Source organism: Copadichromis virginalis, linkage group LG16 (genome assembly GCF_057382275.1).
Source record: "Copadichromis virginalis isolate Kocher_CV1m ecotype Utaka linkage group LG16, C_Virginalis_male_GT1.1, whole genome shotgun sequence".
Taxonomy (NCBI): Eukaryota; Metazoa; Chordata; class Actinopteri; order Cichliformes; family Cichlidae; genus Copadichromis; species Copadichromis virginalis.
This window is the reverse complement of record NC_140633.1, coordinates 29097428-29117381: the sequence shown is the minus strand read 5'-3', so window position 1 is coordinate 29117381 and position 19954 is coordinate 29097428. Positions and strand designations below refer to the sequence as shown.

General features: G+C 39.8%; 1 protein-coding gene across 3 annotated transcripts in view; it reads left to right on the top strand.

The window, feature by feature from the left end:
• Positions 1-19954, top strand: part of LOC146691028 (E3 ubiquitin-protein ligase SH3RF3-like) — a 114713-nt gene that overhangs the window by 73650 nt on the left and 21109 nt on the right. For all 3 annotated transcript variants that reach the window (XM_085434316.1, XM_085434315.1, XM_085434317.1), the window contains exons 2-6: positions 1017-1292; positions 5254-5349; positions 12904-13212; positions 13774-13889; positions 16532-16702. In XM_085434316.1, the coding sequence (XP_085290442.1) occupies positions 1017-1292; positions 5254-5349; positions 12904-13212; positions 13774-13889; positions 16532-16702 (968 nt within the window). The remainder of the gene's footprint in view (positions 1-1016; positions 1293-5253; positions 5350-12903; positions 13213-13773; positions 13890-16531; positions 16703-19954) is intronic.

The window sequence follows — 19954 nt, the reverse complement described above, 5'->3', positions numbered from 1 at the left end:
CTTCATGTATCTGATGTGTGGAGGATAAATGGTGCGTTTGTCCTGGACATTTGATAAGTGAGACACCGAGGACCTGATTTTGATGAAACTCACGGGAGTCATGCTTCATGCCGTTCTGGCATTTTGAAAATTACTATGTTTGGCCCAAGGTGGGAGCAGCAATTACCTTGCAAACATTTTAATAACCCGTCATATCTCACATACTGCTGGGGGGGGATAAAATGAACCTTCAAGCACATATCCAATCCTCAATTTCTACAAATTTGTCTCCAGGGCCTGTAGTTTGTAATATATTTGATTTGCCAGTGTTTTAAGTTGGTTTATAGCATGTTTACCTCCAGGGTTTGTTTTTTTTACTTCATTTACTCATCGCTGCAGGGGTCACCACCTTGTTTGTGATTAGCAAACAGACCTGAAGCCCATTTATTCCGGACATGACACAAAGGGAAATTCTGTTGCATCTTAACAGAATTTAATAAAAAAGCATTACCCTGTAATCTGTCAACCCCAAGTGTAGTTATCGCCTAACATTTCAGCACAGTTGCACTAATTTTAAACAGAAATGCTTTTAGTCTTCTGTAGAGATGTAAAAAAAGCTCTTAAAGCTGCTCTGTGTAAGATGTTTATGTCAAAAGAACACCTGCCGTCGAACCTTTTATATTAATAACTCCTGCTGTACTGGAGAGCATTCTTCATATTGAAATATAAGAGAAAAATGCAAATCATTTCAAAACACCAGCAACCAAGTGCTCTAATCTAATCCTTTTAGCTTCTGTTTTGACCCCTTCATCATGTAGGTTTTGATTTCAGAGTGTATATTACAGAATTTATCTTCTAAGATTTATTGGAAGGGTTTTTAAAAACCTGAAGAGACACAAAAATGTAGTATTTAACATGAAAAAGCACCCGAATAGCACATGCCATCCACCCCTTTCCTTAATGCTTTTTATTGATGCCCTTCTAAAACGTTATAAATTTCTTCTGATATTAAGTGCTTCTGTGTGTATGCTTCACAGAATATCCCAGCGCTACCTTGCGGCAAAGCCCTCTATTCTTATGAGGGCAAGGAACCGGGCGACCTCCAGTTTTCCAAAGGTGACATCATCATCCTGCGACGCAAGGTGGATGACAACTGGTACCACGGCGAGCTCAATGGTTGTCATGGTTTCTTGCCTGCTAGTTACATCCAGCTGCTGCGTCCCCTGAGCCAAACTCCACCCCAGGGCAAAGCATTGTATGACTTTGAGGTCAAAGACAAGGACCAGGATAAAGACTGTCTGGCCTTCAGCAAGGTAGCACACACTCATAGTATACACATGCTTTTTTAATATCCGACACAGAATAACATTTAAAAAAAGGCTGCATGCTTAAATCAGTAAAAAGATCCGAAGGACTGATGTGTTCAGAATTTACAACAGCATAAATACTGTAGCAGGAGAAAACACTTATCTGTAGTGTTAAACCAGGCTGGTTCTTTGTAGGGCACTAATAATTTATTAGCTCAGACCCTGCTCTACAGATTGGTTCACAGAATGTAAACTGGAACATCTTCAAACAGAGAAACAAGTGCATGCTCTCCTCAGTGGAGTCCACAGATAACAAAATAGTCTGCTGTCTCTGATAAGATCAGTGCTGTTCATGAAATCTAATTGTTTGACTTAGAAAACGAATGCCTTTGTTACTGTTATAAAGTCATGTGATCTGTCTGAGCGGAAAACCAGAATAAGTATTACTATTTGCGGTAGTGTGTTACTTGAAGGTGCTGGTATTTAAAGCGACTGTAGTTGCAGTTTCATGTTTTACTTTGTTCTCTCTCATTTTAACAGTTTACACCACTTTTTTTTTATTTTACAGCTGATGTTTTCATCAGTGTAAGTGATTGTGTATTGTGTTTGTTATGAGGTTTTCTACTATGGAGACAGCAGACAAGTAGCGGGGAGTTGCTGCACTGCAATCATTACCAGTCTCCTCGAGGATTTGGCTGAAGTTGAATTTTAACACTCACTCTTTTTTGGGGGGGGAAATGAAAGTTCTGGCAACTGATACTCTCTATGCCCATCTTCAAATAATATTCTTCTGTTTTAATGCCAAGACAGCATTTACACCATGATTATACTCAAAAACTCCACTAAAATACCACTATTTATTTACTGGTGGAGTCTAATCTATTCTTTTTCATGTGGATTTGCATGGAGTAAAATCCATTGTGGGGTTTTGGTTTGTTTGATGTGAAATTAATATTAAAAGTATTTTCCAAAGCAAAGGCCAGAGAGGAACAACCACCTGGAGGACACTATTGCCTTTCTATTGAAGCAGATATGTGCTTTGTGTCTGCATTGCAAAATTGGGATGGGCTATTTCAGGAATTTTGCTACATAACCCTACCTAACTTTCTCTTATATGTAAAAATGTAGATGTCACATTACTTTCTCATTACTCCATAAAATTATCTGAAATTCACTGTTACATAATTACCAGCTAACAGTATAAACTCCAGGCTACAGTTCTACACACCAACACAAATGCTTTATGTCCCAATGAGGACACAAAAGATTGTTCTTTAGTGTTTACATTTAAACAAAAAGCTGACAACACAAAGCAAAGAAAACCTTTACAAAGAGACTGTTGAAGTTCAGGCTCTGGCTGCTGGGCTCAGCATAGCTTAGCTGTACCATCACTCTGGGTTCTTGGCTAGCTTTGTGTTAGCATGCTGTCTGTGCAGAAATTGGGTTAGCAAGGTAATGGATTTTCTGTCCTGGGCGTTGTTTGCACTTTACAAACACACTCCTTTTCTTCAATAAAATAATAGTATAGTGGTCCCTCGTTTTTCACAGGAGTTACGTTCTAAAAATAACCCGCAATAGGTGAAATCCGCGAAGTAGTCAGCTTTATTTTTTACAATGTGTTTTAAGGCTGTAAAACCCCTCACTACACACTTTATACACTTTTCTCAGACAGGCATGAACATTTTCACACTTTTCTCTCAAAGTTCAAACCTTCGTAGAAAAATAAGTCCAGTATTATACAGGGTGGGCCATTTATATGGATACACCGTAATAAAATGGGAATGGTTGGTGATATTAAAGTCCTGTTTGTGGCAGATTAGTATATGTGAGGGGGAAAACTCCTCAAGATGGGTGGTGACGATGGTGGCCATTGAGAAGTCGGCCATCTTGGATACAACTTTTGTTTTTTCAATAGGAAGAGGGCCATGTGACTCATCAAACGTATTGGTAATGTCACAAGAAAAACAATGGTGTGCTTGGTTTCAACTGTAATTAAGACTGTAATATAATTGCCAAATTTACTACGGTAACATGGTACACTACTATTGTACTGAAAACTCTAACCTGATTACAATAACGTGTTGCTCTGTAAGGCATTACTCCCAACAGTGCCTGGATCCTAACCAGCTGTGTAGCATGGGCTCTTTTTTGCTCGTGGATCTGTGATTGGAGTGTCAAAATGTCTATTACATTCTACTCTCCAGTACTTCTAATGCGCTTGTGGTTGTGCGTCATCATGAGTGCAGGAAAAAAATGGTGCTTTTACAAAAGACAGGAAGTGTGAACTGGAAGTGCAAGAAAAAAAACGTGTATTTCTGCTCTTTGTGGCCAAGCAGATTGTTAATTGGTTGGGTATCATGTTGCTGCCAGTAATGATGTCTCTATCTTATAATACCGTTAAGCTCAAATACACGTAGAACTGGCATTAACTATCCTCGGGACTTGCTGTCCGCAGCTTTCTGTATTTTGGGAATTAAATTGTACAAGCGTGGGTACATTTTCTGTGTCAGTCTTACTGATCTTAATGACCTTTATCATATAAGAGGTAGATAATCTGAGTAGCCGATGTCAAAAATATCACTCAAATTATACTTTGAATAGGATGGAAATGAGAGAAGGCACTCAGTCCTTGAGCAGTGCACGTTCAGGTCGGGCTTGGTGTAAACAGTAATTTGTATTCTCCGTAATGTTGTGTTCCTCTGAGCTTATCATTTTTTTCCCGCTGTTACACAGGCCTCATTTGTGCTAGGACTGAAGGCTCGACACCTCCACTCTGTCTTTGCACTCTAAATGTGTCTGCAGCAAGAGAACAAGATAGTTTATTAAATTACAGTGTAATGTTCAGTCTAGTGTTGGCGTCTTAAGACCTATCACGGTAATGTAAAGTGTACACACGTTGTTTCCGACACACCGCTCTCTGCATCCAGGAGAACAGATAATGCTGGGGCATCACATTATTTTGATTTTTAGGGTTAAACTAATCAACAGGTTAACAACTAAAAATCATGCAAGACCATAATTCACACAGAGACACGTGCCCCCGTGGAGTTCTGTATGCGTGTTGTCATGCAGAACCAGTGTGTGTGATATTGTTTTCTCAGTGTGAGAGGTAATTACTCAGTATGACTAATACAGAGTCATTTGCTGGCATTATCACTGCCATCCCATAATGGTCTAACCAAGACCTTTATGTGAGGAGAGGAGAAGCAGAGGGAAAAACATCATATATTTATTATATTACATATGATATTATATCATATGCACAATGTAGAGATGGAAGTGTACACAAAGGTACATATTTACTGGTAACCAGTATGTAAACTGACATCAAATTGTTGGTTTTTGTTGTTATATACACGATTGTTGATCGATGTAAAGTTGGTTTGGGTTGGGCACGCAGATGTAGAAAAAAAGGAAAAACAGATGCATCAGTATTCACCTTAACTTTGCCCTAAGGCAGTCATTTTAAATATTTCTGCAGAGTGTCATATTTAGCTCATTTTTAGCTCGCATTTTACATTTGAAATGGGAGCAGCTCAAGTAATTTGAATTCAGTAGCCTGCTTGCAGTCACTGAAAAGGGTTACAGTTTGTAGTTAATATGCAGTGGCTTGCAAGGATGCCAGTGTGTCGTGCTGGAATTGTATCAGTCCTGAGTTGCCGTTCCAACATAAACATAAACAGCCTTGAAAAATGTTGATTTGCCATTTATTAAATATATTTTCAGGGACCTCAACAAGGTAGCAAGGCATCACTTGGAATAATTTGATCATGCTTTCATAAGCAGCCCATGTTTTAAAAAAAGTCACGTCATTATGCATAAACGCTTTATATGCAAAGGCAGAACAAATAAACTTTGTTTTTTCTGCAGCATATCAAAAGTAGTTAAATGTCTATTGTTCTGGAAGTGTGGTATACGGTGTATACTTGAGTGTGTTTGTAGCTTCACTCATTTCCTCTCTCCCCAGGATGAGGTGCTGACAGTAATCAGGCGAGTAGATGAGAACTGGGCAGAAGGCATGCTGGGAGACAAGATTGGCATCTTCCCAATTCTTTATGTGGAGGTAAAATGGCATACAAACACAAACCCACTGCAGAAGTGTCGATGATGCTGTAGCAAAACATCCACTGTCACATCTATTGTCATTGCCACATTGCTACTTTTAAGAGAAGAGGAAGAAAATGCGATCTCCTTTTATCAAACACTTGATGAAGGCTTCAAAAGTTAGTTTTGCATGTGTCCACTGAAAGAGTGATAAAACGCTGTTTCTACTGTGGAATGTGCCGAAAACTGACAAGTAGAAGCTTTCCATGTTAAAGAAAGAAGTTGACTGGTTCAGATTTGTTAGCGAGCGGAGGATAAATCAGTATAGTCGCCAGTAAAAAAGCTGAATATGTTCACCTTTACTAAATTATTGTTTCTTGATACCAAGTAGGTTTCAACTAAATTGCATTCCGATTCAGTTATAAATTTTACCAAAGGTACTGCTACTACTGTAGTCATTAACTCTATTCTTCTTTAGCACAGCTGCGCTTTGTTCTCTGTACTTAGTGAAAGCATATCTCTTGTCGAAATTCACTGCCAGTGGTAATGAGTAATCTATTATTTATTTTCTTTGGTTTTAATAACCTCACTACCATAAGTGCAGAGAGCAGGGACACACGGAGTGTGTGCTCACTCTAAAGTTAGGATGTGAGAGGAGATGGCTACATGTTCTTGGCTGATTAATGAAATGTTGTAAAGCCTCCAGCATTAATATTAATTAACGCTGGGATTTCACTCTGAAAGGAGGCATATTGTGTGTTCATTATTCTCCATTAATCATGCTGTTTCCGCATTGAGATTCCACATTATGCTTCCATATCAGGATGTTAAGGCTTGACCACTTTCAGACGGGTGACAAATTTAAGTGTCTTAGTGAGGGGCTGCGCCACCACAGCTTTGTATTGATTTGCAGTGACCCTTTCCTCTCAGGCAAGGCAGTCGGCCTTATTTTAGCTCGACCACAAGAGACTTACTGGGCCAGACAATTAAAATATTTGCGTAAAAACCACCAAAGTTTAAAGAAATCCAAGTACTTTCTGAAAACATCCATTCATTTCTACTTAATGTCTTTTTTTAAACAAGTTAGTAAAATTTTATTGATATAGCACCTTTCAAGATGAATAAGTGCTTTCCAACTGTAATGTATGTATGTTTGCTTTTAACACCAACAACAATAATAAAAACCTAAGACTAAAGTGTTAGCCAAAAACAAAGCTGAAAAACAGGCAGAGTTTTTAGCTGCCTTTTAAAAGAGATCACCAAGTCCACAGATCTCAGACTCAGAGCGAGAGCGTTCCAGAGTTCGGTGGCGCCACTGTTGCATAAGCTCTGTCTCCTTTATTTCACAGTCACGTACGCTGTATAGCCAGCAGGTCCTGATCACATGACCTCAGGGACCTGCTGGGGATGTATGGATGTAAAAGTTCACTGTTGTATGGCAGTGTTTGTCCACGCAGAGCTATAAAAGTCAAGTCATTTTCACTTAAAGTGAAGTCTGAAGTTGATGGGGAGCCAGAGCAACTGATTTAGCAACAGTGTGATATGTGAGTATTTAGAAGACTTAGTCAGAAGACTTAGTCAGAAGGCTTGCAGCGGCGTTGGAACAACTTGGAGACGTTCAAAGGAAGCCTTGCTTAGACAAGTAAACAGTAATCCAGATGTGATTAAATGAAGGCATGGATGACAATCTACACAGTGTGACACAGTGGAACTTAAGTGATAAAAAGCGAGAGCAAACCAGAGAATCCAAAATGTAGACTAAGTCAAAGGTACCTCGATGTTCCTGTGTGAAGCGTACCTAGAGTTTCTGTTATGTTAGGTACAAATCAGTTGGGGGCACAAACAAGGACTTCTGTTTTCTCTCTTTCTGTATTAATAACCATTCATTCAGTGTACTAAATTCAAAGAAACTTAAAAGCATCGCTCTGTTGTTTATCCGTCTTTTTCAGCATGGTATTGCATGACATGTCCAATGCCTTTGTGGGCCTTTGTGCTGTAAAATTAAAAAGGATTCAGAACTCTGGTTTGGATTAAAATAACAGTTCCGAAGCAAGTGTGTTTGCAATTTTTTATCTCTACGACACCACAAATTTGTAAAAACGCTGATTCTCGCATGACCTGTCCAAAACAAATGATGAAGTCTTCAGAAATGTCAGGAGATTCACCCACACTACAAAGAGCTTTTGTGTGTGTGATTTTCAAAACAGCGGGAGTGCCAGGAGTTCAGCTGCAGTGTAGTAGCTGCATTGTCTTCTTTATAAAGTCAAAGCAGATTTTTAATGCACAGATTAGAGGCAAGTCGCTGCAGGATGGAGTCATCCTATATGCTGCTTTTATACATTATATTGCTTTTTCTTGCTGAATAAAGCACATATTATATAAAACACTTAGTAGTACAACACAGCACATGTGTTACAATCAGGATCCATATACATGTGTATATGAAATCAGTGGTGTGTTTTTTCTCTAAACTTTAATCATACTGCTCTCTGAATAATTTTTCATTTTTTCTCTATGTCTGGGTTTGCAGCCTACTCATGCTTGTACTCTTGGCCACACAATCTCACACACACAATGTCCTTGAAATTAGCTAACAACTCTAGAAAAGGACTCTCTTAGGTGATGGTGATTAAGCGATAGGCTGAGTCGTGTTGGGATACACACACACACACACACACGCACCCACACGCACAGGGGTTCCTATTAGATCGAGATGCATCAATAATTTAGGCCTCTCCATCACTCTCACACAGTGGGGGTGCAGGGGCATGTTGACGACGTGCGAGCAGACGTGTGAGTGCTTGATGTGTGTGCGTGCGCACGCGCATGTGTGTGTCATCATTTAAAAGCCAATAAGGAGGACCCAGCTGGAGCCTCTGCCGATCTGTGGCCCTGTTCAGACCAGGTATTAACATAAATTTTGAGTGATCCAATCATAAGTAGACAGCTCCAGATTTTAATGCAACAAAGATGCAATAACATCCCATCACTCAGACCTCATTGAGAGGTGGGGTGAGCCACATATGGGCAAATTGTTTTTGCAGTTGCTACATCATTGCGAGCCACTTAAAAGGACCTTCTACTCAAGTGGCGTGCCTACTGCAGGTGCAAAGCAGCAGTGCGTCTGGCAGAGTCCTGCACTTGCTTGATTACCCACAGCTTGTCATTAGCTATTTGTTTTTGCATAAGGCTGTTGGCCGCTTGCTCAAGAAAAAATTACAGCCCATTTAGATCATATTGTTGGGTTCTAACAGATATTACTGGGATTTGTGGTAACTTTTTGTGATAACAGAAAGCAGATTTTTTTAAAAAGAAGCTTAGAGTGAATTAAAAATGGTGTCATCAAAGTGTTTAGTAAAAATGAAGCGGTTTGAGGTGGATGTGTTTAATATCTCGGGTACTTGTATTAAAGGGTCACAGCTGGTTTAGATTTGCTTGGAAATAATTGTGGGTAAGAGGTTGGTTCTTGAAGTCTGTTATACTATACAGATAGAGTGTGCATTTGCAAATGTTGACCTGTGCGTGACTCTGTTATTTGAGCTTGACAAACAGAAATAATATGCTTGTTTTTTCACATACAGAGGCGGGAAGGTGAGGTTCAATCATAGGTTACTCAAGAACCGTGCGGAGATAGATTCTAATGCCAGACATGAGCTGACTTAGTATACTAAGATCCCTGTGTGTCTGCCCTACTGGATATGAAGTAAATACCACTTCCAGATCACTTGCATTGCTGGTTGATGTTGCACCAATTTGCACCAAAAGTTGTATCAACATTTTTTTTGCCAGAAAGCTTTGAGTTTTTTGTTGGGGCCCTCTGCATTAGTAGATCTCCCCTAAAGGGAAAGGGTGTTATTTTTTGACACTATTCTTTTAAACTATTCATTTAATTGCATGGGAAGCCGTGCAGAGCCGGGTGCTCTAATCTTTTCATGTCAGTACATTTCACGTGTTAAGAGCCATGCCAAAATAATTCATTTTTCATTATATACGTGTTATCTGATAATGTCTGTAGGTCTTTCAGAGCTTATGCAAGAGTTTGCATCACCACGTCTCTATTTCTAATCTCAACTGTATTGAAAAGAGAATTAAAACAAGAGGACAGAAACTATCTAATTTTACTGACTGCAGGAAATGTATCGTTAAATTTGTGATTCGTTTGATTCGGTAAGTTTGGGTGGATTTATTGGATGTGCCTGGGTTTTTTGGGGGGGTTAAATGTTTGAGAACAGTAGGGTGGATGATGTAAAGGAGTAGATATGCTTTGCATTTGAATATACTGTACCCGACATGACTTTGAGTGGATATATAATGAGCGGGCTGGTCTGTGTTGTGTAAGTTTGCAGCAGGAGCTGAAGGAGCTGATGTGGTTTCAGGTAGATGTGAGCTCAGTGTGCATAAGTTTGTGCTAAATGACAATGACTGATTTAAGTTTAATGATGGTAACGGGAGACATATTGGGACTTCCTTTGTTTTGTTCTGTTTTTGTTGTGGAGAGTTTCCACTTTTATGTATCCCTGCAGCAAAAGGAAGTTGGCACATGTCTGCCACCAGTTCTCTGCGTGTGTGTGTGTGTCTGTGTGTGTGTGCTTGTGCTAGTACATGCAAGTGTCCTGCTGGCTTACCCTTTCGCAGTGCAGATATCAGCTCATCAGCTCGAGTCTCAGTATTACCCCTAGAGAGGAACTGACTCTCCAAAAGGTACACGTTACAGTTAGCTCAACACATAATAGATGACCTTGGAGATTTCATTCAGCCAAAAGCACCAAATGAAGAACTGCGCCTATCAAAACTTCGCTCTCTTTTCTCTGGCTCTGTCACTTTCACTCAAACACGCACAGACACACACACCGACATGCACCCTCTGTCATTTAATGCGCCATTTTCAGTGGAACAGCTGAAAATGTATGTGCGTCTGTGTATCCGTCCAGTTGTTGCATTCACAGACAGTAACTGGAATGTGTTTGTGTAAGTCACTTAGTGAAAGTGTTGGATGAATTCCTGACTGTGTGTGTGTGTGTGTGTCCTCTAGTCAACCTCATGAGAGCAAACTGAGTTATATCTGCAGCATCAATCCATCATGCTCATTAGCATATGATTTGGCTTTGATTAGCATATCTATTAAAATGGAAATGCAACATCACCAACACTGAACCCAGACAGGGCGGCCCTGTACACACTTTGTCTGAGTCTCTCTCTCCAACACACACACACTTATATACCACACATATCTCTCCAGGGGTTGCTCAGGGAATTTGTTGGAGGATGCCAAAGTTGATGATGTCTGTTAATGTATCAGATGCGTTAGCTTATATGTCATCTCTCTGTTCAGACATTTATTGTTAGAAACTCACTGCTTCATAGATATTTCTGAGCCCAGCTGTATATTTCAAACTTATAAATATTCAGTCTGCTTTGATGACTAGAATACAAGAGTTAAAATTGAAAGGAGTTGTTCCTTTGGTCTTGTTCTGTGCCAAGTCATACCTTAATTTGGCATGAAGTGCCGATGAACTACATGTACATGTACAGTCTTTCTTTGGCATGCTTGCAGGCTGCACAGCATGTAACAATGGGCTGCCATTGGCCTGCAGGCAGCACTTTAAAGACCCTTGCTTAACACTGAAGAAAAATGTGAAGCGGAAATGTTAGACTTTCACTGAGGTAACAAAAGTGAAATACTCAGGTCATAATGCGTATATAGTATTTATGTAAAAGCTGCAGGGTTTCTGTCTGAGTGAGGCGAAGGGAGGTTGAATTGCAAGCAACAGATACTTCAGTAACAAAGAGAAGCAGCGTAAGCACCGGAGTAAGAAGAATTAATGAGCGGCAGGTTCTTGTAATGATTGCTTGGATGACTAATTGGATTGTACAAGCAACGTGTGACAGTAAAACAACTTCACTGCCAGCTTAAACTACCTCAGAGCCCCATAGTGGTCAAAAAATACAAATTGTTCCTTTCAGTAATCCCATTTGCAATCAAATATGTGCTCACGTCCACAGAAAACACAATCAGATTAGTTCATATAGGGGGTTTTCCAACGCTTGGTAAGTATTACAGATAATAACATAGCATAATTCAATTTCTATGGAACACTCATTCTCATATTTTCACTACTTTTTTATGTTGATAAACACATTTTGCTCTTTCCTTGATAATATGATGCATACTGAGTACAGTAGGAAACGGCAATGATCAGGACTACACCAACAAACTTCTTGTTGCAGGTCAGTGCCTGACCACAAATAATCAAGATTGATTAGATTTACAGAGGTGCTTTTACCTCCTATACTGGTGCTTTTTCCCAGCACAGCGATCCATAATTTAGACGTCTAATACTTCTATTATATAGTGTATCGCATGTGTAACTGTTATAAATCAGGATTTAATAAGTAAAATTATTTATCAGCTGTAAGGGAACCTGGAATTTGATACTTTGCACTCGTAATTTATTGGCTTATTTTTTTCGAATTATTTTCCTTCTTTACCTCAACAAAATGATGCATCTTCTCCTCTGCCGGTAAATCACACTGTCTGTAAACAGACCACAACCTGCACCGATAGTGTGAGCTCTTCTACCTTAAAGTTAAAAAAAATAAAGTAGGTGTTTCTTTCTCATCGATTTCTGGTTGAAAAAAATGAATAAATAAAATTGACACATTATTAAAATCCAGAGCTCTGACCAGATGTTAGAGTCACAGAGCCAACCTTTTTTTTAATCACCCAGTTAATGAGGCTTTGGATTCATTCATTTTTGCCATGTCTTAAAAGGATGTTTTACCAAAACAACAGAAAAATGGTATTTACAAAAGAGTGCAGTGTCAAGATTGCGTGTAAGAGGTGGAAACTGGGGTTATGCCACTAACCGTGTTGTATACGTATTTCTGGGAATTCCTTTTTCAAGGTGCAAATTATAGGGAGGATAATATTTAAATCAATAGAGCAAAGTAAGTGATTTACTGTGCACATAATTTCCTGCTAATTGTTCCAATATTTAACACCAAAAAGCAGCATGTCTCATTTTTTGTGCTTTATATTGAAATGAGCCGACTGCACCTGTTTAGAAAACAACACAGCTTTTGTAAATCACCCAGCTAACGACACCTATGAGCGCTATTTGGAGGTGGCCCCCACACTCTGCAGGTCAGTCCCCTGTTTAGTGAATCAGGCTGATTGTGTCTTCCCCCCCAAAAAAAATGTTTTTCCTGGAAATACTCTGTAAATAAATGTTTGAAACATGTACAAGACCATCTATTGGTGAGAAGAAAAGGAGTAAACTCTGGCAAGCAAAGTGAATGCTCACCTTTCTGTGGGTTATTTGAGTATCTGTGTGTTTGAGCTACTGTCAAAGTGTTACACAGAGGGAGTCTCACCAGACCTGCTGTTGTAAGTGATGATTCTTGTGCTGCTGGTCTGAAAAGCTGCCAGCAAGAACAAGCAGCAAGAGAGCCACACAAACACACTTGAATGTACTGGAGATGTACTTGAACCACTCAGGTCTGAAATCGAACACCTGAACGTCTTCTCTCTCATAGTTCCCTCCCCCTCTCCTCTCCTCTGCTCTCCTCGCAGTTAAATGAAACAGCCAAGCAGTTGATGGAGATTGACAAACCTATACCAGCTAATGCACCGGGTCCGAGCTCTGAGCCGGCCCCGTTGGGCCCCTGCTCTTCCGGGCCCTCCCCAAGCGCGTCCCCGTCTAATGGAAACGGCTTTGGCCATCGGAGAGGCGAAGGAAAGAAGAACGCCAAGAAGCGCCATTCGTTTACCGCTCTATCCGTCAGCCAGAGGGCTGCCCAGCTCAACAACAGACACAGCATGGAGATCTCCCACCCAGTCCTCATCAGCTCCTCTGACCCCAGAGCGGCTGCACGCATCCAGGTGCATGCGAACGCTGTGATGTACACAGACCCCATAATTACAGAACGCAGCAGATCTTTTATATCAGGGAAAATCAGTTTGTTTGAGCATAAGAAAATACTTGATTAGATGTAATGTGGCCCCATTATGTACAAGTACTATGCTTGTTTTGTATTTAAAAAGTGTATAGTGAAAATCACTTGGATTTTTTGTGCATTTTCTAGTTAAACAGCAGTCAACAAATACGTTGCTTGGCATGTAATATATCTGCGGGGAACTAATATCAGCCAGTGTATTGCCCCTGCTGATTCCTTGGTTTCACCTCTAAGGCATTGCTTCAGTCACTCTGTTACTCTAGATTTAATAACTTATTCCCCAATCACCTACTCGTCCAGTTCCATGTAAATAAAATCATTATTTACAGCATTTCACTAGAGACGCATTGCTCTTGCAAATACTGCCTCTGGTTGTATTTAGACGTGGGTTCAGTTTGTATTCTGTGAATAATACCCAGCATGTATACTGTAAATCTGCATGTGGGTTGTAGGCATTTTCATTGTATATCTTTCTGCATTTCTTTAGGATGCGTCTCCCCCAGGTCCCTCTCCCTCCTCGGCAGGGGTGCTGGTGCCCCCCAAAGTGGCATCCATAACCTCTGAGCTGCTGGCCCATGCCAAGGTTCAGCTCCCACTCAACATGTGAGTATGCCTCAGTGCTGTGAGTTCACCCAGCTGTGACTTTCTTTTCTCTTTTTTCCACCTGCCCATTCTGTTTATCACAGCATACGTGCGACTCAGATCCAAGCTTGATTTCACAAGCCGCCTGTTGGCAGCGTTAAAAATATTTCCTTTGTTGTGCTCTGAGATATTGGCCGTGTTCCACCACCTCTGCACATTCGCTCCTCCACTGGTCAATGATGAAATTCTCCCCAGACAGGAAAATTGCACCTCTGTTATGCTATTTCCTCACTTGTGCGATGCTTACGTCAGTGTTTCGTAACAAGGCTCTTAACAGCATTTTACTGTACAGGTTTTTGTTATTTCATTAAAATGACCATGTTAAGAGGGATGAGAGATGCACACAAAAAAGATTTCTGTCATAAAGATTATGACATAAAAAGTGAGACTATGACTATCACACTAACATTGCATGCATTGCAACATAAAAAGAGGTGTTATGCATTAGGATGTGCATGATAAAGTAATTTATTGCTGCAGTTGGAGACTTTAGCTTTACACAAACACAAAAAACTACATTGAATCCTTTGGAAAATTTAGGTGGTCAGCAGTCCTGGGGAAGTGCCACTGCTAACCTAGTTTTACCACATAACTAACCTACAAACAAATTAACTAGGAAAATAAAGGTCTCTTCAAGGTGAGCATGTGATTGTTCTCTTGTGCTTCCATTGCTGCATGGACCAATTTTGAGAGTGAGACCTTGAGGGTGTGGATATTTTTGGAAAGTGAGGACACCTGCTTAGTCTGCGCGCCATACAAGGTTAGAATTAGAACTATGGTATAATAACAATGGACAGACATTAATGAAACTCAATATTCTTTCAAATTACAAAAAGATAATAGCGTTATTTTTTCAGGGTAAAAAAAAGAGATTTGTAAAAGTTTGAATTTCTAAAGCTTTGGGCTCGAACAGAAAAACTGACTATTTAGTGTAAACCACGGCAAAAGTGTTTACTTTGGTATAACTTTTAAAGTGTCAGTGTTTGGGAATTGGGACATTTAGGGGTTTTGTTTTTTTTATTGTATTATTTTGTAGGATTTATTTGTATCTGCTTGTTTGTTTTATTATTACTATAAATCATTCTTCAAACAAATAACAAAGACATTGTGTTAAAAAAGAAACCCATACATTTGTGCCAAGAACAACATTACACCAGTGAAGATCTTCACTTGTATAGAAGTAGAAGTTCGCGTGTGTGTATGCGCGTGTGTGCGATGGCCTGTGTGTGTGCTGTTTACTATTAACCGGTGTCCTTCCTGCAGGATGTGAGCCAAATACAGCAACATTGTCAGATTTAATAATATCACTTTCCAAGTAGTAGGTACACACTCAGACGTGCGCTCTCTCACGCACACACACAAACACACACACAATATGCACACGTGCATCCGGAGTGAGTTCATACTACTGATGAGGTCGGACGTTTTCCTCTTGACCTGGCAACTGTTCCTGTTGCCATGGGGAGACTGAAGACAGTCCCTACATCTGTTACCATGGAAACGGGAAGGCAGCATATATAGTACTTGTTTACTTTCTGGTATTATCGTCTTCTGTTGGAATCTGGCACCACACAACTATGAGTGCACTCCAGCACCGGTACCGGGATATCATGTATATGTAGTAGTTGTGGAACCCACAAAACTCAATATACAGTCACATTTAGGACATTTCAAAATACTACACTGATCAATAAATGTGTGTGTAAACACATAAACCAAGACACGTATGGCAAAGTGTACCATTCACCTCTAGTGGTCACACTGGCCCTTCAGACAGAAAAAAAGTGTTGTCCTGTAAAAATAGGAAGTATGCAAAAAAGGTGTTACGTCTTTTGATGTTTTCTTTTTTATAACAGTGTTTTTGTTGTCTTATAGTTCAAATTGTCATAACAGTAAATTGAAGCTATTGTAAGATCTGTCTAAATATATTCTTTCTTATTTAGTATTCAACAACTGTACAACTGCATTACAGAATTAATTCTTAGACACATTAGTGGATAAGTAAAGGTAAAACATTGACGATGCATTTACATAATGACTGAAACTAGCACCACTGAAGGAACAATGGGCTGGGAGTTCAGTTCCTTCATAAAATGCACTATTTATAAGACTGGGGAAACCTGCAGTCAGCTGAGACTGAAGAAGTCACTTGGATGAGTGATGAAATGTTTCTCCCACTGAAAACGCTACATCCAGATGAACAGAATCAACTTTTGGAGTAAAACATTATACATGCTGTACATGTATATATTTATTTGCAGTGTTAGGGTGATAATCATAGTCTCACTTAAACCAGTAGTTGACAACTGTTCGTGTTTGCAGTCCCACTCCTTCCCTCTATTTCTAAAGGAGACAGTAATACACAGACATGAAATATACAGCAAAAACAGGGGATTTATAGTGGAAGGACCAAACAGCACTGCCTTATTAAAAGATTGAATTGCTGCTGTTCACTCGGAGTAATCCACATGCATGCTTTAAGAAGAAGATGTCCAGTGGGAGTTTATAATTAGGTGAACAGTTGTTCAAGATTTCCTTTAGAGTTAAATATTGTTATTATATGACTCGCTTTTGCAATGCAGCTTGTCACTTTTCTTTCTCAGATACCTGGCATTATATGCCTACAAACCCCAGAAGGCTGACGAGCTGGAGCTTAGAAAAGGGGAGATGTATCGGGTGACAGAGAAGTGTCAAGACGGATGGTTCAAAGGCACGTCACTGAGAACTGCTGCCTCTGGCGTCTTCCCGGGAAACTATGTCACTCCTGTGTCCAGGTGAGCGCGGAAAGTACTGCATGCATGTGGTTAAATAGTGAAAGAACTACCACTGCATGAACACTTGGCAACTTAGTTATGCAATGACAGATGTTGTTGAGATGTGTCCATCCATCCACTTGTCTGCTGTGGTAAAACTACAGTGTTCTGAAGACAGATAACAGAGATACCCACCCCGGGTGTTCTTACCTTGTTGTTTGATGTAAGCTAAATAAACTGGGACCCCACACTGAGCATTTTTACTTCATTACCAAAGCTGAAAAGCAAAACAGTAAAGTGAAATGAAATGGTTGTCACATCGAGACTTGATACTCACCCTTGTGTCCATTTATATTTTCTCTTCCTGCTGAGTGGAAAATCCATTTGAAGTCTAGCCTTTATTAAGGCAAGGCTTTCAGCTTCTGTGACTGAAGTAAAAGGCAATAAAAGTATCTTATGCTGTGCTACATCAACTTCACTTTCATCAATTTAATAGAGCCTATAATCTTTTCTAAATCCACAGTACAAAGAGCTGCATACAAGACAACAATTACTTAACAAGCAGATTTTATGACAGCATGAAGTTTATAGTGCACTTGTGGGTTCAACATATTGGTAAAAGTGGTCATTTACCTGGTGATGGCTTGTTTTCACGAACACCCAAATGGTGCATTATGTTTGATTTTTGAATTAGTCTTAGTTATGCTGGGCCTTAAAGAAGTAATAAAGGTACAATTAAAGCACCTTAGCTTTTAGAGAATTCCACTAGCTCTTATTATGACTGCCAATCATATCAGCTGTGGTGATGAAGCTTAGAGTACAGTTAATCTCGTTCACCGAAGATGGACAAGTAAGTTCAACTGAATTTCTCCACAGTATAAGCAGAGGGCACATGAGTTAAATTTTTAATCTCTTTATGCCCTGTTAAAGCCTTTTTGCCCTCTTATTTTTTTTAATGTACCCAGCATTGCAATCAAATCAGACGCACACCCCAATTTTGTCCTCTCACAAAGGCAATGTGAATGGTAGCATCAACATAGTTGTTGTAATTTACTGTGTAATTTTTTTGCAGTCATTACTTAGTTGCAGACTGAAATGTGCAATTTGCCCGGTATTATGGCATGGCAATTGCACATGTGTTTTTCTGCACTCAGGCTGCCTCTCGTCACAAAGGCACACCCAAAAAGGTAATTTTGGGGGGCTTTAGTTGGAGAAAGGTGCAATCTGTGCATATTATCTCCAACGTGGCTACAAAAACCACCAAAATGATTAGGTCGAGCCAGCACATTTACCAGAAGTATGATCTGGGAAGCCATTGCTAGGAGCGAAACTGTATATTGCTGTGAAGACAAGAAGAAACAAAGTGTAGTGCAAAAATGTCTTAATCTTGATCTAATCAATTCTTAATCAATTCAATGTTGTTACATGAAGATTAAATTAAATACATCATAAAATTTAACCAGTCCGACACTACTGGCTCTGCCGTTCTAGTGTTTGGCTTCCGCAGCCTCACCGTAGATCATTGCGACTGTCGTCATTATTATAATTACCATCCTCGTTGTTACTTAGTAGTACAGCTACTTCTCGTAGCTGTCCAAAACAAATAAACCAGTAAAAATGGTGTGCTGAAATATTTTGCAACTTAATTACCCTCATTATTCCCATATGCATTAAAACGTTTTCAGTTGCTTTATATCTCATCTGTATTCCGCTCCATGATGCAGTCAAGAAAAAGGAGAGAAGAAAATGAAAGCAAGGCACAGTAACAGTAATGGAAGAAAAGAGAGCCAAAAAAATGAGAGAGAGGAAGGTAATGAGAAGCTGGAGAGCATGATGAGGCTATGCAGGATAAACAGGGAAAGCGAATGGAGGGAAGCAAAATGTGAGAGGAGAAGAAAACGGTTGAAAGGGAATAGAATGGGTTTGACAAAGGAAAAGGTGAAGAAGGGCGTGAATTATGGAAAGAAATTCAAACAGAAGATGGCTGAAAGAGAAATTGACAGAGTGAGGAGGAGGAGGAGCAGGAGAGAGAAGAAGGAAGAGAAAGCAAAAGAAAATGATACAAAGACATGAAACGGGTGCAAAAACAGCAGGTGTCCTTCTCCAGTGGATATGAATGGCTGCTTCACATTTTGCAATTATGCAATCCCAAGAAGAGAGAAAGAGAGAAAGACAGGATGGGCGAGTAATCAAATGAGAGGCAATTTGTTATTTTTACGCAAGCATACTCTCTCCCTCTCTGCCTTCCTCCCTCCTTACACCCCCCCCCTACCCCCCACCCCCCTTTGTCTGCAGTGCAGCTCAGAAATTTCTCAGTATGATAATGAGAAGCTGCCAAAGATATGCACACAGAAACACACTGACTTGATCAAACACATAAATGCATGTTTATTTTAGAGCTACACAGGTGGCCCATACTGGCAAATTTAAATTTCACTTTGAATATTTGCATATTTGTTGTGGAATTCATTATCCTGGTTAATGCAAACCGTGAGTATACATAACAAATGCATGTGATTAAACATAAGACTCCCAAGAAGCCTTTTGATTGTTGTGTTGCCGGATTCATTTCCGATCTTGAACTCATACTGGGGGGAAAAAAATCCTCTTTTGTATGAAATCTTCAAACTTATAAGTAAGGCCAAAAACGCCTGCTAAAAGACCTGAGTTAAACCCAGCACACACTTTAAGCAGTTGAATTTAGTGTGTCGAAGAAACAGTGGATAACTTTGCAGTTTCTTTTGGCAAAAACACACACAGGGAGAGAAAGCCATAACTCTGTATGTGTCTGACGGGAAGTCGATGGGCAACCATAAGTGTGTGAATACCGCTGCGTCAATAATGTTCAGCTCACTGTTCTGCCATTCAGCACTCTGCAGACAGAAACATGAGCAGTCTGCAACGCCATATATGTTACAGCAGGACACTTTCTCGTGCTGATCCACCGGTCAGATAATAGTACTGGAATTTTTCACTTTGACAGAGGGTAATAGTACTGACAGGGAAGCTTGCAAATTTTAATTTTGGATTCAGTACTGGCTCATAATTAACATTTAACATAACTCCTGATGAGTTTATTGTCTCGGTCGCTTATTAAGTATGATATGATGTTTGTTTTTTCAGTTATATTCCCCATTGTGCTACGGTCTCACTAGGGAAAGCAGTGGTTAGAGACCGCAGCATGACTAAATTACTGTGACTGCGTGCAATGAACTTAAAGTCTTGTTGCCTTTGAAATGGTTGCTTCAAAGAAAGGGACCAGGTCTGCAACCA